This window comes from Zingiber officinale, chromosome 4B (assembly GCF_018446385.1).
Source record: "Zingiber officinale cultivar Zhangliang chromosome 4B, Zo_v1.1, whole genome shotgun sequence".
NCBI lineage: Eukaryota > Viridiplantae > Streptophyta > Magnoliopsida > Zingiberales > Zingiberaceae > Zingiber > Zingiber officinale.
In genome coordinates, this window is record NC_055993.1 from 2,054,432 (window position 1) to 2,077,855 (window position 23,424).

Below are 23,424 nucleotides of genomic sequence, written 5' to 3' on the forward strand. Positions count from 1 at the left end.
TGCTTCCCGCATTACAAGTACATAGGCGACTAGCATATACACAAAAATGAATTGCATTCGTGCACCTTTCATCCAGCTCGATAAGGCTGGAGATGATTTGCACTCCACGGTCGATCCAATTGCCGTCCGGCTTCATCCTCCAAATAATATGCTCCTGAGCGGAGCTTTTCAATAACCTTGAAGGGGCCCGCCCACGGTGCCTCCAATTTGCCGACGTCGTTGACCGGCTTGACTTTCTTCCAAACAAGATCGCCGACCTGGAATGATCTGGGGATTACGCGGCGATTGTAATTTTGCTTCATCCGTTGCCGGTACGCCATCAGCCAGACAGACGCCTTGGCTCTTTCCTCTTCGACCAGATCCAGCTCTGTGTTCCTCCGCTCGGCGTTGCCCTCATCATAGCTTTGGATCCTAGCGGATTCGACTCCGACTTCAACAGGAATGACCGCTTCGCCACCATACACCAAGTGGAAAGGCGTGACGCCCGTCCCTTCCTTTGGAGCCGTTCGGATGGCCCATAAGACGCCCGGCACTTCATCTGGCCAACTTCCTCCCAAATGGTTGAGCCGAGCGCGCAAAATACGAAGAATTTCCCGATTGGCCACTTCGGCTTGACCGTTGCTTTGGGGATAAGCCACGGACGTGAAGTGTTGCTCGATGCCGTAGCTTTTGCACCAATCCTCTAGCATCTTCCCTGTGAATTGCCGCCCATTGTCTGAGACCAAGCGGCGAGGGATGCCGAACCGACAGATGATGTGTTGCCAGATAAATTTTTTGACCATCTGTTCGGTGATCTTGGCTAGCGGCTCGGCCTCCACCCATTTGGAGAAATAATCAACCGCCACTAGCAAAAATTTCCGCTGCCCGGTCGCCATCGGGAATGGACCAACAATATCCATTCCCCATTGATCGAACGGACAGGAAACTGTTGATGCCTTCATTTCTTCTGCCGGTGGGGGGTTGAAGTTATGGTACTTTTGGCATGAACGGTATCTGCTTGTAAAGTCGGCCAGAAGTATCCAGCTAGCAGGATCTTCTTAGCTAGTGCTCGTCCGCCCGGATGTCCTCCACACGATCCTTGATGTACTTCTTGGAGGATGTAAGTCGAGTCCTCCGAGCTCACGCATTTCAACAACGGGCGTGAGAAAGCCTTTTTATAAAGCTGATCGCCGATCAGTGTGAACCGACCGGCTCTCCTCCTTAGCAGCTGGGCTTCATATTCATTGGATGGTGTGGCACCCGAGCGGAGGAACTCTATGATGGGCGTCCGCTAGTCGCTTGGAAATGTGAGGCCTTCCATCCGGTCGACGTGCGCCACCAACAGTACTTTTTCAATTGGCTGCTGAATGGCGACCGACGTTATTGAGCTCGCGAGCTTGACTAACTCATCGGCCGCTTGATTTTCTGCTCTGGGTATCTTCTGAACAATAACTTCTCGAAAATCAGCTTTGAGCTTCTCGAAGGCTTCAGCGTAGAGCTTGAGCCGAGCGCTATTGATTTCGAAGGTACCAGAGAGCTGCTGAGCGGCCAACTGCGAGTCCGAGTGGAGTGTTACCCGACCGGCTCCCACATATCGTGCTGCCTGCAAACCAGCTATGAGGGCCTCATACTTTGCCTCATTGTTTGTAGCTTTATAATCCAGCCGGACGGATAGGTGCATTTTTTCTTCTTGTGGGGAGAGCAGCAATATTCCAATCCCGCTTCCGAGCCGGGTGGACGATCCATCCACATATATTCTCCACATAGCTTCCGGCTCCGGCCTTTGCACCTCAGTCACAAAATCGGCCAAGGATTGCGCTTTGATCACCGAACGGGGCTGGTATTGGATATCAAATTCACTTAACTCCGTCGTCCATTTAATGAGCCGTCCGGATGCCTCCGGATTTAGTAGGACACGTCCGAGCGGGTTGTTGGTTTTGACAATAATGGTATGCGCCAGGAAATATGGACGAAGGCGCCGAGCGGCGAGGACCAGAGCGAAGGCTAGCTTTTCGAGCCCAGTGTAGCGAGATTCAGCATCTTTTAAAATGTGGCTCAGAAAATACACCGGCTGCTCATCGCCGCTAGACCTTACCAGTGCTGAGCCTACAGCATGCTCAGTTGAAGACAGATAAATATAAAGTGACTCACCCCCGATCGGCTTGGCAAGTACAGGCAGAGAATTAAGATATGTCTTCAATTCTTCGAACGCCCGATCGCATTCTTCGTCCCAGTGAAATTTTGTAGGTTTGAGGAAGATCTTGAAAAAAGGAAGGCTCCGGTCGGCCGTTTTGGAGATGAATCTGGATAGAGCGGTTATCCGACCGGTCAAACGTTGTACTTCCCTTGTATTTCTTGGGGGCGACATGTCTTGTAGGGCTTTCACCTTGCTGGGATTTGCTTCAATTCCCCGCTTGGTCACTATGTACCCCAGAAAACGCCCCCCTTTTGCTCCGAACAGGCACTTCTGAGGATTTAGCTTGACTCCATATTTGCGCAGCGTTCGGAAGGTTTCCTCCATGTCTTTGAAGAGATCTGCCGCTCGGACGGATTTGATGAGAATGTCGTCCACATAAACTTCTAGGTTCCGCCCGATCTGCTCTCTGAATACTTTATTCATTAAGCGTTGATATGTGGCTCCCGCATTTTTCAATCCGAACGGCATCACATTGTAGCAATAAGTGCCGTCGGCCGTCACGAAGCTGACCTTATCTTGATCTTCACGGGCGAGCGGCACTTGGTGATAGCCCTGGTAGGCGTCGAGCATCGCCGAGCTGCTAGAGTCCACCAGCTGGTCTATCCGGGGCAGAGGATAAAAATCTTTCGGGCAAGCTTTGTTGAGATCCCGGAAATCTATGCACACTCTCCATTTGTTGCCCGGCTTGGAGACCAATACTACGTTAGCCAACCAGCTTGGGAACTGAACCTCGCGTATATGGCCGGCTTCCAGAAGCTTCTCCACCTCCGCCCGGATGATGACGTTCTGCTCGATACTGAAATCTCTTTTTCTTTGCTTTACCGGCCGAGCGTCCGGTCGGACATGTAACTCGTGTTGCGCTATGTTCGGCGAAATTCCGGGCACCTCATGTGTCGACCAGACGAAGACATCATGATTTCTTTGGAGGCATTGGGTCAGCTCTTCTTTCTGCTTCTCCTCCAGATCGGACGCTATGAAGGTTGTGGCTTCCGATCGGGATGGGTGAATCTGCACTTCCTCTTTTTCTTCATAAATTAAAGAGGGTGACTTTTCGGTGATGGCGTTCACCTCGATCCGGGCGCCCGGAATTGGCTTGCCGGACCATCTCTATGTAGCATCGCCTCGTGATCTCCTCGTACTTCTCCCACTTTGTCCTCCACGTGGAATTTGATCTTGATAGAAGGTTGGGACCGCTCGGAATTCGGCCGGTCGTCCCGAATGACGTTGTAGGACGAGGAGAGTCGACCACCACAAAGTTTGTTGTCCTTGTCCTTGAGCGGCTCTTCTCCCTACGAGGTAGCCAGCCGGATCTTCGTTGCTCGTAAACCCGTAGAGCGGAGTTGTCATGGGTAACAGCTCGGCTCGATCAATTTGCAGCTGATCGAACGCCTTCTTGAATAAGATGTTGACTGAGCTCCCTGTGTCAACAAATACGCGGTGAATTGTGTAATTGGCTATTACCGCTTTGATGAGCAGAGCATCGTCGTGGGGTACTTCAACTCCTTCCAAGTCCCCTGGCCCGAAACTGATTTCCGGTCCGCTCGCCCGTTCTTGGCTGCAGCCAACGGCATGGATTTGGAGCTGCCGGACGCTCGCCTTTCTGGCTCGATTGGAGTCTCTTCCGGTCGGCCCGCCAGCAATGACGTTGATCTCGCCTCGGGAGATATTGCTTTTATTTTCCTCTTCCCGAGCGGACGGTCGAGACCGTTCTCTGGACGCTCGGCGATTCTCCTGCCTTGGGAAACGGTGCCGATCGGGAGTCTGTTGCTGTCGCTTATCAGCTCGCGTTCGATCGGCTTCATGAATTCTCTGTCGCCTGTCGACTGAGGGAGACCGTCATCCGACATTCCGGGGTACGGGATGAGACACGAAGGGAAGACTTCGACAATCCCTTGTGTTGTGCGTATCCGTTTGGTGGAAGGAGCAGAACATCGGGGTCCATTTCTTCTTTGACTTTGGCCGAGCGGCAGCTACCTCTTGCACGTGGGATCGGACATGGTGGGCTCTGATTGCTTCGGCCCTCGGTCCTCTGGGCGGCTGATGAGCGGCATGTTGTTCCGCTCGGACGGAGGGGGCCGCTCGGCTGGAATTTCTTTTTTCCTGGCCGCTTGTGCCTCTTCCACGTTGATGTATTCGTTCGCCCGGTGCAGCATGTGATCATAGTCTCGGGGCGGCTTTCGGATGAGCGATCGGAAGAAATCCCCATCCACCAGGCCTTGTGTGAAGGCGTTCATCATGGTTTATGAGGTGGCCATTGGGATGTCGAACAGGCTCACGCTCGTTTTCTGGTAGCGTCGACTGCTTGCAAAATGGTGGAGGAAGGCCGTTCAGAAATCTTTGAAGCTTGTGATGGATCCATCCGGCAATCTCCGAAACCACCGTTGAGCCGAGCCCGAGAGAGTGGTAAGAAAAACTCGGCACTTTACTCCATCTGTGTATTGATGGAGAGTAGCTGTGTTATCGAACTTACCCAGATGATTATCAGGGTCGGTTGTTCCATTGTACTCGCCGATCGTCGGAGGCGCGTAGTGCTTTGGCAGAGGGTCTCGTAGGATAGCCTTCGAAAATTGGCGATTGATCCGCTCGGGCGATACGTCCGCTCGGGGGGCTTTCCCCTTTCTGTTATCTCGTCTAGGCATTTCATCCGAAGAAGATCCCCTATCTCGGTGGGCTGCCACGGCTTCAGGGGTGCGGAACAGAGCCCGATGAAATGCGACGGTGGCAGGTGGTGCTTCCGCTCGGCCGCCAGACGCTGAAGTTGCTTGCTGCTCCGGCCGCTCGGCTGATGCCTTCTGTTTTTGCTCCACAAGCTTGGCGGCCCTTATCTCGATCAGAGCGTCGAGTTCCTCAGTCGAAAGTGTCACCGCGTGTTGTCGTCCAGCCTCGTCCATTGTTTCCGATCGGATGCAGGAGCGTTCCCACAGACGGCGCCAAATTGATCCTGTCCGAATCGCCGAACCAAGGGACGCTGGGCACATGGCGCTCTCCTAGTCAATGGCACAGGCCTCCGAAGCTCCGGCGTTCCTGCACAGAAGTCGGGCCGGAAAGGTGTTCCCGGCGGCGACCCTCCGACGCTCAAGTCAGGTAAGTAGTGGAAAAAGGAGCTCCCAAGCTTGTAGAATGCGTACCTCCGGCGAAGTCTATGGTTCTTTATATAGGGCAATGAAGAAGCTCCTACACGCTTATCGAGGCGCGTGCGTATCCTCAGCCCATGCCTCGGTGTGTGTCTGTCAGAAAACTTACCTGACGCCATACTACAACAGTCTCATCGCGCCTTCGATGGGACAACAAGACACCCCGTTGTCAGACTAAGAGTATGGTTTAGTCATGTGATTTGACGGTTATCAGGAGATATTCCTGTTCTCCTTTACCGCCGGCCGGGACGTACGTCCGGCTGGCTGGATGGAGGACATCGTCCGGACGGCCTTCATCCCCTGCGCCGGCTGGACGGCACGCCCCTCACATCTCGCCTGTCGCTTGTGATGCGATGCCGGGGAGACTTCCAGGCGAGTGACTTCCTCTCGGCTCTGAGACATTGTTTCATTGAGCCTCGGAACCCCAACCCGGTCAGGGCGCCTTTTACTACCGAATGTCCATTGGTCGGCCGATCGGCCTCATCCCTTTCTTCCAAGTCCGGTCGGCTCACCCTTCTCCGGCAGGCTACATGGTCATTTGACCTCCACGTGGCGCTGACCCCTCGTTAGGGGGTCCCGGGCTCTTACCACCGGATCAATATATATTTTACCATATGTACTAATAGTTAGTAGTCTCCTTATGATTTACCTCTTTCGTATTAGATTGATGAGAATATTAGGACAAACGAATCAACTTTTATATAATATTTCGATCCATGATATTTTATGTTAATTGATTATTATCATATAAATATATTAATGTATTAACTTGTATGGCGGATAATCTCAATCTCTTCCTCCACTTCATTTATTCTCAGCCTGCCTATCACTTTTTCAACCCTAAATCCTCAATCCAACTAAAATATTATTTACAAACAATTTGAAGAAATTTAATCTTTTATTTAAAAAATAAATAACTTTGCAATTGTTTTAAATTTTTTTTAAAATTTAAAAGTTTTGATTGAATTTATATTATTTTTATAAATTAATATTGTTTAAACTTACGTATGTTTAATATAATATTTTTATTAGAATTTAAACTGTGAGTGTAAATTTAACTATATCTAAAATGTATCGTTTTGAAAGGAACTATGAAATCCGTTCAAAAGTGTCGTATTCTTTATTATTTTCTTTGTCATATTCAATTGTTACATAAGAAAAATAATTTATTTGTTATTTTTGAAGTAGAGAGATAATAATATTTTTTTAATGATTAGTTGATAGTCAATAATATTGAATAAAAACAGAACTATCTTCTTAATTTTGAGACTAGATGTCATTTTCTTCTAACTCTTTGGACACTATAATCTCACAGTCGCCTTTAAAGATGTCAACTTGCCATCCGGGGAAGATTTTTTTTTCTCTTTCTCTCAAATTGTCTTATTTTATATTAATTTTATAGAATTTAATCATTAGTTTTTTGGCATTTACGTGGATTTAGATATTTTATATTTACAGATAAATATTACATATCTTGGCATGTCATTTCTAGTGTAAGTAGTCTTTATATTTACTTTATACACGACAAAAGATGATTCCTTTGTCTTTACTATCTTCCTCAATTAACAGAAGATAAATCATAAGTAATTATTAATCATTAATCATTAATATAAATGGTCAAAATGTGATATATAAATTATTTGAGAATGGGATTGGTGAAGAATTAAATATCATTCTCATTTGGCATATTTAATTTTCATAATACTCAAATTACTTAACATATTTTCAAAATACCTCTCGAAATATCCGTTCTCTCTGTATTCTAAGTGATCAATAATTTCGGATGAAAGTGACTAATAAATCTAAAAAAAAAATTAAATCATTTTAAATTAAAATTAATATATTTCCAAAAGTCTCCATAATATATTTATGCTCATGAATTTGAATTTAATAATTTATTTTAAAATAATCATGAAATTTTTCTATATTTTTCTCTACTCATTGAAAAATTTATTGTTATCAATTTATACTCTCAAATTTAGATTTAATGCGTAAATATATTAAGGAGAATTCTATGAATATATTCAGTCAATTTAAATTGATGGACGGACTTACATTGTTAAAAAATTTAAAATTTTGATATTTTTTAAATTATGAGAGTCTTAGGAATATATTGATGGTGCTAGTTATATTGTCCTATATCTTATAATGAATTAATAATAAATTTTATCAAACATTTACCAGTTTAACAATTATTACTCTCAATTTTTTTTATTATTATTATATGCACATATGAGAGCATAAATATATTAAAAGAGGTTTACTCATTGATTTTCATCCGAAACAGATGGATAGATTTATACCATTTAAAAATTTAAAAACTTAATATTTTTTAAATAGCAGGAGTCGTAATAATCCATTAGTTATGGAATATAACTGGCATTGATTTTATAATAAGATTGTGATAAATTTTATCAAATTTTTATAAATTTATTATTTTTAATTCATAGGTATAAATATATTAAAGAGATTTACCGAAGAGTATTGATTTTTATTTTTATTCAAAGTGATTTAAGATCAGTTTATTTGGAAGAGTAAAAATTAAAATTAAACAAAATTTCTGCCGTGGAAAAAATTTTGTTGTTTATTTCATTTAAATTTTTGAATGGAAGAAAAATGTGATCCATTAATAGATAGTTTTGAAGTTAAAATTAATCATCTCAAAATAGACGGAAAGCAATGGATAAAAAAAATGATGCATGTATCCTTTTTCATTTATAAATTTATATCATATATCAAAAAAATGATGCATGTATCTTTTTAACTCATAAAATTACATCATATATCTAAAAAAATGATGTATATATTTTTTTTTATTTATAAAATTATGTTACATGTATTCATTTCCTCTATCAAAATAAATAAACATGTAAAAAAAAAAAATCATCACCCTTTCTCTCCTCTTCTTTTGAAAATAATTTTCAGCTATAAACTTTTTTTTTTCCCTATCTCATCAGCTCTTAAGAGTAAAGAAAGCATTAGAGTTTTGATGTCCATCACTTAATTTTCATGAAAAGAAAGTGACAGAATGAGAATTAATCTAAAGAGAAATTTGCATGTGCGAATTAATGAAATGCCTCCGTTGAAAGATTTTAGAGAGGGATTCTTCATACGTGTAGGGGCCTAGCCATGTGGAGGAGAGGGCGTGCCCTCATGTTTTATTAAAAAAAATTAAAATTATATATTTAAAAATCCTCATCGTTTTTTTTTTTAACCGATTTATCACATCAGAATTAAAATGGATTAAACACATTATATATCTGACATAATTGACATAATGATCAGGAATGGATTCTTAAAAATTAACGATATGAAATTTATTCCATCATGCGTCTGATATTCATGTTATCTCCCTCCATATATGTAGATGCATACTAAAAAATTATTAATGTAGCGGATCTACATTGAAATTGATTACATATTTGGAAAACTCATAATCTAAGCTATCCATTGGTACCTACTTTTATTAGTAAATATCACAACTTAAAATATTAAGTATTAAATTTTAATATATATATATATATATATATATATATATATATATAAAATAATAATAATAATAATAAACAGATGAATTAAATTATAGGACGTGAAATGAGATCACTAAATTAAAATTAAATTATGTTTGAATTAAATCCAACAAATAGATAAAGAGATAAAGATTATGTTGATTCAGATCGATTGATTTAAAGTTGATTTGATGATATTATAATCTAATCAAATTTAAAATTTAAATAAGTTTCATCAAGAATTAAGATTTTTTTTTTCTTTCCTTTTTCTCCGTACACGTTGCAACCCCATTATATCATATACCACCCATTTGTCCATCCCTCATTTTTCTTTCTTCCCTATTTATTTATTTTCCTCTCTTTTGACTTCTCTAACGATAGGAAACTTATAATTTTTTCCTTTCTCCTCTCCTAAGTATAGTATAAGGGTTATCTTTTTTTTTTTTTCTCTTTTTCTGCTCCCACAAATAAGAAAAGCGGCATCAGATAAGCTTCGGAGATTACAAATAATTTTTTTTGACTTTGAGTTCTAAATAAATTTTAGGGATCAATGAATTATTATTTCAACTAAATCCAGCACTATTGACAAACTTTTTTAATTTAAATTTATGTTAACTTCTTAAATTTAAAATTTAAATTTTTAGGTAGTGAGAATAAATTTATATTAATATTTAAATATTTTTAAAACCATCTCCTCCTAATTAAAAGCACACTATTGTGAAATACGGAGAGAAGATAGACAAGACAGTCGAGCGACCTTGGAGATGGAGCTCCAACTTCTTCCCCCATCACTGTTCTTAGCCTTCTTGTTCCTTCTCGCACTCAAATTCCTGCTCAAGAATCGACGGTCGGACTCCAAACTCAGACAGGTACTCTCACCGGAGCCGCCTCTGCCTCCCGGCCCCTGGCGGCTGCCCCTCGTCGGCCACCTCCACCACCTGGTGGGCAAGCCCACCCACCGCTTGCTGCGCGACCTCGCCGCCGTCCACGGCCCCGTCATGCTCCTCAAGGTCGGCCAGGTCGACGTCGTCGTCGTCTCCTCCACCGCAGCAGCAGAGGCCGTCGTAAAAACCCACGACGTGAACTGCGCCAACCGCCCGGAGGTCGCCGTCGCCCGCATCGTCGGCTACGGCTGCACCGACATCGCTTTCTCCTCCTACGGCCCCTACTGGCGCCAGATGAAGAAGGTTTGCATCGTCGAGATGCTCAGCGCGCGCCGTGTCAAGTCCTTCGCCGCCGTAAGGGAGCGCAACATACTCGACTTGACGAGGAACATGTCCACCGGATCTCCGGTCAACGTCAGCGAAAAATTCATGACCTTGAGCAGCAACATCATCACCGAATCCTCCGTCGGCAAGATATACGACGGCTTTCTACCGGTGGTGAGGGAGTTGATGGAAACGCTCACCGGATTCAGCATCGTCGACTCCTTCCCGTCCTGGAAATTCCTAGACGTCATCACCGGAACAACCTCGCGGTTCTGGCAAATCCGACGACGGCTCGACAAAATCATGAATGAGATCATCAAGCACCACCAGACGGAGAAGAAGAGCAATCAATCAGAGGAGGACTTGATCGACGTGCTTCTGAGGATTAAAGAACAGGGCAACCTGGAAATCCCCATCACACTCGACAACGTCAAAGCCTGTATAGTGGTCTGAATCGACAATCAAATCTCATCCCCGTGCTGTATCTGAACTGTATACTAATCTGTAGATTACAGGATATGTTCGTGGGAGGCACGGACACCACAGCGACGACTCTGGAATGGGCGATGTCGGAGTTGATGAGGAATCCCGAGGTGATGAACAAAGCACAGATCGAGGTGAGGGAGGCACTGAAAGGCAAGGCAGGAGTCGATGACGGCGACGTGGAGAAGCTGAGCTACTTGAAGATGGTAATCAAGGAGACGCTGAGGCTGCACGCACCGATCCCGCTGCTGCTGCCGAGGATGGCAAAGCAGAGCTGCGAGGTGATGGGATTCAAGATTCCGGAAGAAAGCAGAGTGCTGATCAACGCGTGGGCCATGGGGAGGGACCCGGAGTACTGGGAGGACGCGGAGAGCTTCTGGCCGGAGAGGTTCGCCGGAATTGAGACGGACTACAAGGGGACGTACCTTGAGTACGTGCCGTTCGGCAGCGGGAGGAGGTTATGCCCGGGGTACCAGTTCGCCATGGCCACCATGGAACTGACGTTGGCGCAGATGCTCCTCTGCTTCGACTGGGAGCTTCCTGGCGGGATGAGGCCGGAGGAGCTGAACATGGAGGAGATGTCTGGGGCGACGGCGTCCAGGAAATCGGCCCTGTGGCTGATGGCTACCCCTCGATTTCCTCCGCCCGCTTAAGACCGTATCTTATCTTCTAAGCATGTTATCTATACTTTCCTCTAATTTGTATTAGTGCTAATTACTGGTGTTTACTAAACCCCAACTGGTGGTTAAGCTTAAGACAGTACTACAGAATCTAAACTCCAAGTTGTTCTGTAACAATAGTCCATTGGGACGCTCAGATCAACTCCAGGAAGGATTCTATATCATAATTCAAGTTTGTTCTAAATCCTTTTGCAGATATTTTTATATGCTCGCACCTCCATTTAAAAAAATAACTATGAATAACATGTCTATATATATATATATATATATATATATATATATATATATATATATATATATATATATATATATATATACATTATAACACATACGCATACATACTAATTTTAATCAAAAAAATAATAATGACTAATAGAATAAAACAAGTGATATAACTATGAATATTTAGATCTAAAATTTAGCTTAACAATGCTTAATCCGAAGATATAACAATTTTAATCATTAACATTTTGTAAATCCTCTTCACTAGACTCTGTTAGTTCAATAAGCTCCTCATTGTTGGATATTTCTTCATCATCTATCTCCTCATAAGGTACATTAACATTTAGAAGTAATTGAGATGTTGATTGAATTTGAGAATCTTCTGAATATATCTCCACTGTATTATTTTGAAATGCATCATGGTTTTGGTTCACGATAGAGTTGGGTATTTCTATGGTAGAGCGTGGCTTTGTTCAGCAAACTGCTAACCATTCACTAGCTCTTCTCCTCTTTGTGAGATATTCAAGATAGAAAATCTGCCCTGCTTGTACCGCGAAAATGAAAGGTTCATACTTGTTGAAGCTTTTGTTTGCATTTACCTCAGCCAAATTGTAGTTTGGATGTATTCTGGTACCTGTTCTTGGAGTCAGATCATACCAAGAACATTTAAATACCACACATCTTTGATGGGTAAAGCAGGATATTCAACTTCTATGATTTCTTCAAGTCTCCCATAATAATCAAACTCATAATTATTGTTGTTGATAGATCCTTTCACACAAACAACCGAATTGAAAGTTAGTCTGCGTGAATCCTGTTGTGTCACATGAAATTTAAAATCATCAACATAGTAGCTAGAGTACACTATTATCTTACGGAGAGGTCCAGATACAAGATTGATTATCCTAGAATCTTGCACATTAGATATTCTCTGATCGGACAACTATAACAATAGTAGAATATAAAATAAGCCTCTGATAATTTAATATGGATGTAAGAAATTAAAATTATCCTCTAACTTACATAGATTTGAAACCATAATGCAAATTTCGTCTCTAACTTTTCAGCTATCTCACTTGCACGAATTGATAGATTTTGTACTTGTAGTTGTTGTTCATACAAGCTGGAAAATAAGGTAATTTTAAGAAAATTGAGTTATCGGGAAACAACTTAACATTTGATAAATGTTTGATTCAAGAAGTCAACTTAATTTATGTAGGGTTTGACTTTATCACAGTTTAAGAGTATGCATGTCCTTCCAGCATGATATTCTTCTGGAGTTAACCATCTAGAAACATATGCTCCCATTGGCGTGCCAGGAAACTTGAAAATAGAAAGCATAGATGGGTCTATAGGCTGTGCATCATCTGAATTTCTAGGACACTTGCGATGTCCGATTTTTACATTATCAGCAAAATAATAGGAGCAGAATGAGGATGCTTCTTCAACCAGATAAGCATTACAGATTAACCCCTCAACTCTAGCTTTGTTATGAACATTATTTTTTAATTTACTTAAAAATCATTTGAATGGATACATCCATCTGTACTGCATGGGACTAGCTATTCGTGCCTCGTATGCAAAATGTACTGGTAGATGTTCCATTGAATCAAAAAAATTGGGTGAAAAAATACGTTCAAGCTTACATAGTATGAGAGGAATGACTGTTTCTAGTCGAAGCATATCATCCATCATAATACACCTCGCAGTCAAATCTCTAAAATATAGACTCAATTCTGTGAGTGCTTGCCAAATATTTTGAGGAAGTAAGTCATGAAAAACAACTGGAATAAGTCTTTGCATGAATACATGACAGTCATGACTCTTTATTCCAAACATCTTTAACTTGTTCATATCCACGCATTGAGCTATATTCGAGGCATACCCATCTGGGAATTTGATTTCTTTCAACCAATTACATAAAACTTGTTTACCGTCTTTGTCCAATGTATAACAAGCCTTTGGGAATTTATTGGTTGTTTCATCCTGATGCAACTCTGATCTGCTAACTAGTTCTTTTAATTTCTCACGTGATTTTTCAGTGTGTCACGCCCCAGAAGATTCCCTGCCAGAAGAAATTTCGGCAGCATCTCTCCTGTACGGGTGACAATCTGAGACATATCTACAATGCCCTCAGGGCCATATATACCTCGGCCAACACGGCCGGAATAATAACAATAAAATAACTAAACAACCATGCAATTATATATGTAGTAGCCCACTAGGTTGTACTAAAACCAAAACACAGCGAAAAATGATAGAAAACCAAAAACAAACCAAAATACAAGACTGCTAGCCGGCTAGGCTTACACAACCATCAAACAACACAAAACACTTCATAACAACACTCCAGCGCCAAAACCAGAATATACAATGCTAAGTACTCTTAATACACAAAACAAATAAAAACATAAATGAAATCGGTAAGTCTTCAGATGTGACGTGGGAACCAGCAGACAGGATGCTCCAAGCAACTCCGTAAATAACCTGGTACCTGAAAATAGTGTCCACGGGGGGAGGGGGGGTGAGTTCAACAACTCAGCAGATACCTAGTTGACATGTATAGTAAACTATAACAAATAGTAATAACTATGGAGTACAGTCTCCTGGACAAAAGCTGGAAATGCACAATAGAAAAGACTGAAGAGAACTGTACTCACCAGGGCCTCCTATCAGAATAATCAGGTCGTTAGACCGAGAGTATCATAAATCCTGTATGCATGTCAAACATATGCATCCATCCAAATGCAACATATAAGTGCAGCAAACACAATCAGTAAATACATAAATGCGTATGATGTCAATGATGGGTCCTGGTCACCCCTGACGTCAGTCAGCCATCTCACACATGATGGTGAGACTGAGTGGGTAGGGCTGTGACAACCGTGCACTCTGCCATCACTACTCCTGATGAGTGACCGAGTGGACGGGATGCTGTTGGAGTACACCTATCCTCCTATCCCAAATCATAAGTGGGGGAGCTCAATGCTCTTATCTCTCGGTACACGATGACGGGGAGGGATCTCGGTGTGCTACCACGCTGTAGTACACTACCCATGAGCGTCCCAACGGAGCACCACCGAGCAAACTGACGTGCTACCACGCTGCGTCACGCTACCCATGAGCAGACCAGCGGAGCACCGACTGAGATGAAATTGGCGATGTGCTCAACAATAATGGAGCAGACTATCACGCAACATACAATCATGCGAATGATGCATGACACTAAGTATGACAGAATCCTGAACAGCATAGCAATATCCATATATATATAAAATGTGTACCATAGGACAATGAACCAAATCAAAGGTACACAGACTAGATAAAGTATAAAAACCTAGATCCTGAACATAATAAACACATGATTGTGTCACTACCCCTATAAGCATGTATAATTAGGTAGGTACTAACATGAAGTGCATAATAGGTAAATAAAACAAGCATGTAACTGTTAGTTAGTCCTAGGAAAATCGTACCGGTTCCACTGTACAAAAATTTTGTACAAGTGTCAAACCTTTCCTTAAATAACCTATTGTGTTCTTTAGAAATTAAATTAGGAATCGCAGACGGAACTTAACATCATTGATTCCAAATTTAACTTATCTGTTCTTAATGGTTTAGATTTAAATCGCAAGCGGAACTTAACACTATTGATTCAAATCTACCTAAGTTATTAATTCCATTAAATATTAATTTCCAAAATTGGCTTCCAGGACTGCATGGCAAGGCACATGACCTTCTTGGATATGGGAGCAACCACCACCGCCTAGGAAAAGCCTTTTAAGGAAAGCTAATATTTAATTTCCTTAAATAACTCTAGGTTAACCAAAAAGAACAATCGAATCACAAATTCGAAAAAGAAGAAAACACAAGCTCGAAAAATAAATTCAAAAATATAGATCTAATTGCCTCTTGTATTTAGAATTCTTACAAAGAAAATAACTAGTATGATGCGGAAGAAAACTACTAGTTATACCTTCTCTTTGTAAGCTAATGACCTCAAGATCTTCTGCCGTATTTCTCGCCTCGCCTTGGACGTCGTGTGGGCGACGATCCTCCAAGATGAACACCACCCAAAAGCTTCTTCCTCTTCTTCTAAAATCCGACCACCACCACCACCAAGGAGAAGAGAGCAAAAGGGAAAAGAGAAGGGAGAGAGGGGCCGACCACTTAAGGTTCTCCAAGCAAGAGAATAAGAATTGTCTCTCATGAAGCCTCCTCACCCCTTCTTTTATATTACTTGCCCAAGGCAAATAAGGGAAGAATTTTTACAAAAATTAAAATCTTCCAAGAGTTTTTCCTTTTCCCTTTTAATTTTTCCTTTTCTTTCCTCTTGATTGAATCAATCACCAACATTGATTTTTTGATGATTTTTTTTTTATTTTAATTATGGCCGGCCCCTTGCTTGGGCTCCAAGCAAGGTGGCCGACCACCTCATCAAGAGAAAAAGAAATATATATTATTTTTTAAAAAAAATTTACAAGAAGAAATCTTCTTATAAAATTTACAAGCTCTCTTTCCTAAAGTATGAGTAAAAAAAGGAAAGTTCTAAAAATTAAAACCATGTTTTAAAATTTAAAACTTCTCTTATAAAATTTCCTTTTTAACATGACACTACAACAAAAACCCTCATAGACATCGATTTTCCACCGATGCCTATTTCATTTTCGACCGATGTCTATGAAGGCGATGTAAAAGGTCTGCCATTTTAGACATCGGGTTATAACCGATGTAGTATCACTTAACGACATCGGGTGTAAAACCGATGTAATATTATATGTTAATAACACCAGTTTTGGCAGTGGTATACAACCGATGTAATATTAGTTAATGACACCGGTTTTGCAGTGGTGGAAAACCGATGTAATATCAGTATTGTTTAACAACACAAATTCGATTTCCGAAATAGTGAAAAACTAATATTATCACCAAGCAAATCATAAAATTAAGTTAATATTATTAATTCACTAAGAAAATCACAAATAAAAATGCACTGATGTATCTAAACACACCAAGTCAATATCCATATAACCAACACATAAATATTCTTCTTACAACATAAAAAGATAATAGATATTGTGCACATCAAGTCAGTATCCACAAATTACACATAAGTATTTTTCTTACAACATCAAAAGGTAATAGATAGTACACAAATATTCTTCTTACTGGTGCCAACGTTATCCTTCTTGCTCTGTGCAGAGATTTAACTAAATCTTCCCTAGTGTTCTCTTCCCCTTCAGCCACTTATATTTCCAGCTTTTGAAATAGCACTCGGTAAACGGCTGATTACAGAATCCCTGGAAATTCAAAGACTGGATTGCTCTGTCTCCATCTCAAAGCCACATAAGATCATCTCTCCCACCTAAACATATAGGTGACAGAAGTGAGATGGCAGTAACAAGGAGTTCATACCTGTTTAGTTAAGATTCAACAAGCAAACATGATAAGTACCATGTAGTGAGGGCAAGTCAGAAGGCCAAGGGCGCTTGAGCCTAAGTGGAAAGGAAGATGGATACATTGGAAACGTTGTTAAAGGCTCAATCTCCCAAAGAGAGACTCTTGGCTGCCTCTCTCCAGAAGTTGACTCATCCCAGCCAACCTTCAAGAAAAGCCAGATTCAGTTTCAAGAGGAAGTGGCAAATTAAGAACTTAGCGGTAGCATTCAAGAAACATTAATGGATTGCAACATTTTTACATGTTACTATAAAAGTCAGAAAACGGTTATCACATGGCAGGTTTGCTGAAGAGGAAAGTCAGAAAACTTTAGTATATATACCTTCACAGAGCGCCAATATGAATTTGGCCATCGGACAGGATCTAGATCACTTATCCCTGTGACAGTTCCCATATATCTAATAATAAAAGGACAAGGCAATTAGAAGCTACTGTGCATTAAAAAGCCTGTGACAAACTAATATAGATGCTTTTAATATAAATAGGGGAAAGCAATACTCAATTTCACATCAGATAGCTAATGGATGTTCCAACAGCAAAAAGAAAAATGCAACTCAGGAATGAGAAAGGCTATAGTACCAACCTGCGCACACTAGACTCCTCAGTTTTAAATAGCATTCTAAAACGCATGCCGATGGAAACACGGGTGTGATATACTGCTTTGACATACTTATCTAGAGGGATGACAAACTCTGAAGGGCTTGCCCTGATAGCAAAGATTATGCTCAGAGTTATAGCTCCTACAACAATAAAGGCAAAATTGTGCTGAAGCAATTACCCAAATTGAGTCTACAACTCCATTGATTGAACCAAACAGAAAGAGATGGTCAAATCGACTCTTTCTCTAAAAGCTTTCTTTTTAGATCTTTCAGAGCAAGAACTATTTCTGGTTCTAAATTATGCTGAAGCAATTTTCCTTGCATGGAAGTTGATCTGGCATAATCAAATAAATGAATAACAGCAACTGATGGTCAATTATTTTTAGAATAGCTTGGCACCCGTGAATCTTATAATCAGTATCTATTCATAGAACACAACAATTAAGACTCTTTATTTACCATAACAGACTAGCAAATAATGTCTAAGCTTCTTAATACAGTCACCTCATTTTTTAAATTTCCAAATATGGTTCAATGCAAACTTGTAATTTATGCTCTAAATCAAAATTATGATTCATCTATGCTAGCAGCATAGAGACGACAGAACAGAAACGCCAGCACCAAATAGAAGGTAGGCTCCAGCAGCAATTGATGAGCTTGTTAGGGAGCCCTGGAGATAAGCTTCGGCAGTCTACAACGGCTGACAAACTGAAGGAATCCAAGGCCTTAGGTAATATAAAACCCCCCCTCTTCTCTTCTTCTTCCTCTTTTGTTCTCCTGCTCTTCTTGCTCTTCCTTTCCAAGTCAGCCAACACCATTGCATATGATTTATATGTTGAAACCTGCTACTATGTTGCTTTATCTTTATGAGAAAATTTAGTTAAACTCTTAACATTTTAGACTGGTTTATTTTAAAAATGTATATGGGAGCTCAGTCTCAATGGAGGTGAGGGAATTAACTTTGGCATATATGCTCTCACCAGATATGTAGGTGTGCATATAACTACCAGGGAGATAAAATGCATTACTAGAGACGCAAAACAGAAACATGGCCTGTAAAGCCAATGTAGACAATGAGGATAATTTCTTGGAGAATGAAAAAGACCCCATTTGGAACTATTTCTTCTATGCTCTTTCTTCTTACAACTCAGGCCTAAGATCCAACACCAACTTCCTTCACAATTCACAAGATGACTGAAGAAGTCAGAGTCAAAAACAAAGCAACGTGTCATTCAACCCTTAGAATCCCTTTTTCTCCCTTCAACAGAGAAATCTTATAGATAATAAACGCAACAAAAATTACTTCAGAAACAAATGAAAATCAATGCCCAAACAATCGAATCTAGAAAGTTAAAAAAACTCTAATTTTAAGCTTTTTCAACATTATAACCAAGTAATAATTTAATAAACACCAAGACGAAATAAGTAGTAAACCCTAAATGGAAAAACCAAGTTCTTCCTTCCGTGTGTGAAAACAATAGGTCACAACCTGCATGGAACGACCCCACCCTCCTCCCTACTAGTCTGAGGGAGTGACCGTTACTTGACTATTAACTTTACTTAACTAATCTTGTAACATGTTGATAGTAATTCCTAAAACTCTCAGAAAACTTGAAACATGCAATAAGTAACAGCTGGAAACATAAATAACTCATCTAATACATTCTACTCAATTATTTGTTCTCAACTAAAACTATATGTATTAATCTGAACATGTTAAAACTATATATTAATCTGACCATGCATGCAACAATAATACAACTCAGATAGCGGAACTAATGTGCATAGCAAATAAAAGGAAGAATTCTAAAACTTAAAATATTCAATGAACAAATCCATCAACATGAAAGAATAATCCCAACAGTCTAAATACAAAATCTTAATGAATTCTTAAGCAAAATCCCAAGGCTTCCATAGTCCAGACATCACACATCCATCCACACCTCCTTGTCGCCTTCCTTCACTATAGCTTTCCTTTTCCTTTATCTACAGTAAGAGGAAATGCAACTATAAGCAGATACTTAGTAAGCGTTATCTAACTCACAAAACTCGAATATGCATGTGAACAAGAAGGAATTTAAAAACTGAATGCTTTAAAAGAAATACTACTCATGCTCATCTAATAGCAAGGAAATCAAAACAGACTGAAATGCTAAACATGTAAAGTTGCTCATGCTCATCTAACAACAATAAGAAAATCTAAACATGTAAGAATAAAAGAGCTAAGCTTGTTGATTTTTTTAAACTTATGGGAAGCTTATTCCATTTATTCAAAACTTATACTTTTATACTTCAAAATAATAATCTCTTGGGCTCAGGTTTAGTACCTTTTGCGCGCTCCCTAATAGAAACTGAGGTAGCGAGCCACCAGTCCTACAAGAGTAAAGACCTTGGTCTTACCAGGTCCAAGACCTCAGAATTGGTCACCTGGATTTATTTAACGACAACCTCGGAAGTCGGGTACTAGCCTCTTCAAATAAAATACTTGTTACTGGTAATTACTTCTAATAAAAGAATGCCTTGGCAATTTAACAGCAAACTAAAAACTGTTCGTATTCATTGCATCTACATAAAAACTAAAACTAAATACTTAAGGAAATATCTGAAGCTGAAATACTTAGTAAAAATCTGAAATTGAGATGCAACTACACATATCTGTCTGCGTCCAGTAAGTTCCCAAAGAAACCGAAAACTACAATGCCATGTTATAAAGCCTTTCACACTCAAACCAAACTAGCAACAAAGATAAATCAGCATGGCTACGAACAGGCTGACCACGCCTGTTTACTGTCAACTAAACAAATTTAGAAATACATACTGAAAAGAGAAAACTATTCATGCTCAGATTTAACAAGAAAATTCTGAAATTGAAATTCTAAACTACACAACCAATGAATCTAAAATCTGCATGTACAGAACCAATAACAAAAGTTCTAACAGGAGGTTACCCAATTAATAACGCAAGGTCTAAATAAGCCACTGTAATCCATTGAACACTTCATAACTAAAACTATTCATGCCCTTTCCATAGCACAAGCCAAAACTTGCAAAGCTCATCATGAGCCGGTTGTGCCCATTGAGGTAACCACAATTAACAAAATCAAAATATGAGATGCTAATTATAAGAACTGAGGAGCCTAAACTACAGGCCTAATCCATTCAAATCCCTTTCCATTTTCTTTATAAAACTCACGGCAACAAGCTTCAAAACACCAATCTTTACAGAATGCTTCGAAATCAAGAAGAAACAAAGGCCCAAAACTACTCCTACTGCAGGTGAGAAGCACTTACCGAATCCCCTAGACTCACAGCCAAGACCTGCTTCTAGGGCTTCAGAGAAACTCGAAATCTCTGCAACTTCTTCACGTCTACGCGTTCTCCTTGATGAGGTGATCGCGATAGTGTGGAAGACTCTCGGATTTGGTCCTTGGCCGGCCGCCGGAGACAAAACCTAGCTCCGGCTTCGTTTACGCCCGAACAGTGCCGCCGCACGCGAGAGAGGAGAGGCAAGGTTTAGGTCACGAGCAAATAAATCCCCTTCCCCTCTTAACTTATCCCTTTTTAATACCTAGGTATTTCTGTTACGTATCACTAATTAAATTATTTCCACCTTTTATTTTATCAGCACGACCCTGCTGGGTTCTTGGTCATCCGAAACAACTAAAGACTTTGCTTAACTAGAGGTCTCCGGTTCGATCCTCGTCCCGACCTCTTTTTGCCTTAAATTCGTTTCTTTTGGTAAAAATACCAAATGAACTCCGAAAATTGTATAAAAATACTCTAAAAATTTCTAAAAATCTCTAGAATATTTCTAAAGCATTTCTAAATATTTTTAAGTACTATTAGGACTCATAATGAGGAAATTTTGGTTGTTACAATTCTCCATACCTTATAAAAAGTTCGTCCTCAAACTTAGAATAATTCTGGATATCTCTGTCTCGTGTTGTCCTCACGCTCCCAGTTAACTTCCTCGTGCTTCTGATTCTGCCAGATGACCTTCACTAGTGGTACTTCTTTGTTCCTTAGTCTCTTAACTTCTTTGTCCACTATCCGTATAGGTCTTCTCTCATAGCTAAGATCCTCTTGAATCTGCACTGACTGAGGCTGAATCACTTGGCTAGGGTCATGGAGACACTTCTTCAGCATGGAGACATGAAATACATTGTGTATTGCTGACATGTCTTGTGGTAAGTCCAACTTGTAAGCTACTTTCCCAATCCTCTTTGTGATCAGGTAGGGCCCTACATAGCGGGGACTTAACTTGCCCTTTTTTCCAAATCTCATCACTCCCTTCATAGGAGCGACCTTGAGAAAGATTGAATCCCCTACTTGGAATTCAAGTGGCCTACGACGTGTGTCAGCATAACTTTTTTGTCTACTCTGGGCAGTCTCAATTCTCTGTCTGATCTTCTGGATAGCCTGAGTGGTCTCATCTATCATCTCTGTCTGAATGCCCAGCTCCACTTCCATTTCTTTCCTTTCACCTGCTTCTTGCCAGCAAATGGGTGATCTGCACTTTCGGGCATACATTGCCTCGTAAGGTGCCATCTTGATAGTGGGCTGGTAGCTATTGTTGTGGGTGAATTCAGCTAAACACAGATACTTGCACCAACTGCCCTTAAAATCTAATGCACAAGCCCGGAGCATGTCTTCTAAAATCTGATTTACTCGCTCTGTCTATCCATCAATCCGGGAATGGAAAGTTGTGCTGAACTTGAGTTTGGTGCCTAATGCATTCTGAACACATCCCAAAAATGGGAGGTGAAGCGCCCATCCCTATAAAAAATAATCGACTTCTGAACTCCATGAAGTCTGATCACTTCCTTAATATATAGCTGTGTCAACTGCTCTATAGAGTGGGATACCTTGATGGCTAGAAAATGGGCAGACTTTGTCAACCTGCCCACTATCACCCATATCGCATCGTACCCATTAGTGGTCCTTGGAAGACCTGTTATAAAGTCCATGGATATTTCTTCCCACTTCCACTCTAGTATTGGGAGGGGTTGTAGGACTCCTCCTGGTCTCTGGTGCTCTGCTTTGACTCTCTGGCATGTCAGGCAGGTACTGACATATTTTGCAACATCTCTCTTGAGTCCAGACCACCAGAATCTCTGCTTCAAATCTTGATACATCTTGGTGGAACCAGGATGCATGGAGTACGGTGTACTATGAGCCTCTTCTAGAATCTTCTTTCTCAATTCCTCATCATTGGGGACACAAAGGTGGCTCCCTTGATAGAGGATTCTACTGTCTGATACTCGAAACTCTGAATTTTCTTATTTTGATATCCCTTGCTTGATCTTCTGGATATCTGGATCTTCACTTTGCTTCCTCTGTATATCCTCAAGCAGGGTTGACTCTAAGGTCAACGCCGAGAGTTGCCCATAAATAATTTCAACTCTAAAGTCTGACAATTCCTTCTGCAGTGGCAGTGCTTATGATGACAAGGACATCAGGGTTGCACTGGATTTTCGGTTTAGTGCATCCGCCACTTTGTTAGCTTTACCTGGGTGGTAGAGGAGTTCACGGTCATAATCTTTAACCAACTCTAGCCATCTGCGCTATCTCATGTTTAAGTCTTTTTGGGTAAAGAAATACTTCAAGCTCTGATGGTCTGTGAAGATTCTGCACTGGACTCCATACAAATAATGTAGCCAGAGTTTTAGTGCAAAGACCACAGCTGCCAGCTCAAGATCATGAGTGGGGTAATTCTTCTCATAGTCTTTGAGTTGTCTGGAAGCATAAGCTATAACCTTCCCCTCTTGCATGAGAACAACTCCAAGGCCCATCTTGGAAGCATCACTGTATATGTCAAAACTCTTGTCACTCTCTGGAACAATCAGAATGGGAGCACTAGTCAGTCTTTTCTTCAATGCTTGGAAACTTTGCTCACATTTGTCTGACTATTCAAACTTCTTGTTCTTCCTAGTTAGGGCTGTTAGTGGAGAGGCTA

General features: G+C 40.8%; 1 protein-coding gene across 1 annotated transcript; it reads left to right on the forward strand.

Moving 5' to 3' along the window:
- The first annotated feature begins 9,547 nt into the window (after positions 1-9,547).
- LOC121974378 (premnaspirodiene oxygenase-like) lies at positions 9,548-11,374 on the forward strand. The gene is made up of 2 exons (XM_042525407.1): positions 9,548-10,474; positions 10,543-11,374. The coding sequence occupies exons 1-2, from the start codon at positions 9,584-9,586 to the stop codon at positions 11,161-11,163; spliced, it is 1,512 nt and encodes a 503-aa protein (XP_042381341.1). The 5' UTR covers positions 9,548-9,583; the 3' UTR covers positions 11,164-11,374.
- Positions 11,375-23,424: the final 12,050 nt, after the last annotated feature.

What these genes read in the sequence shown, in the direction of transcription:
- LOC121974378 (XM_042525407.1), top strand. Translation starts at nt 9,584, where the DNA reads ATGGAGCTCCAACTTCTTCCCCCATCACTGTTCTTAGCCTTCTTGTTC. An exon ending in ACGTCAAAGCCTGTATAGTG is followed by an intron (nt 10,475 to 10,542) that starts GTCTGAATCGAC and finishes TGTAGATTACAG; the next exon opens with GATATGTTCGTGGGAGGCAC.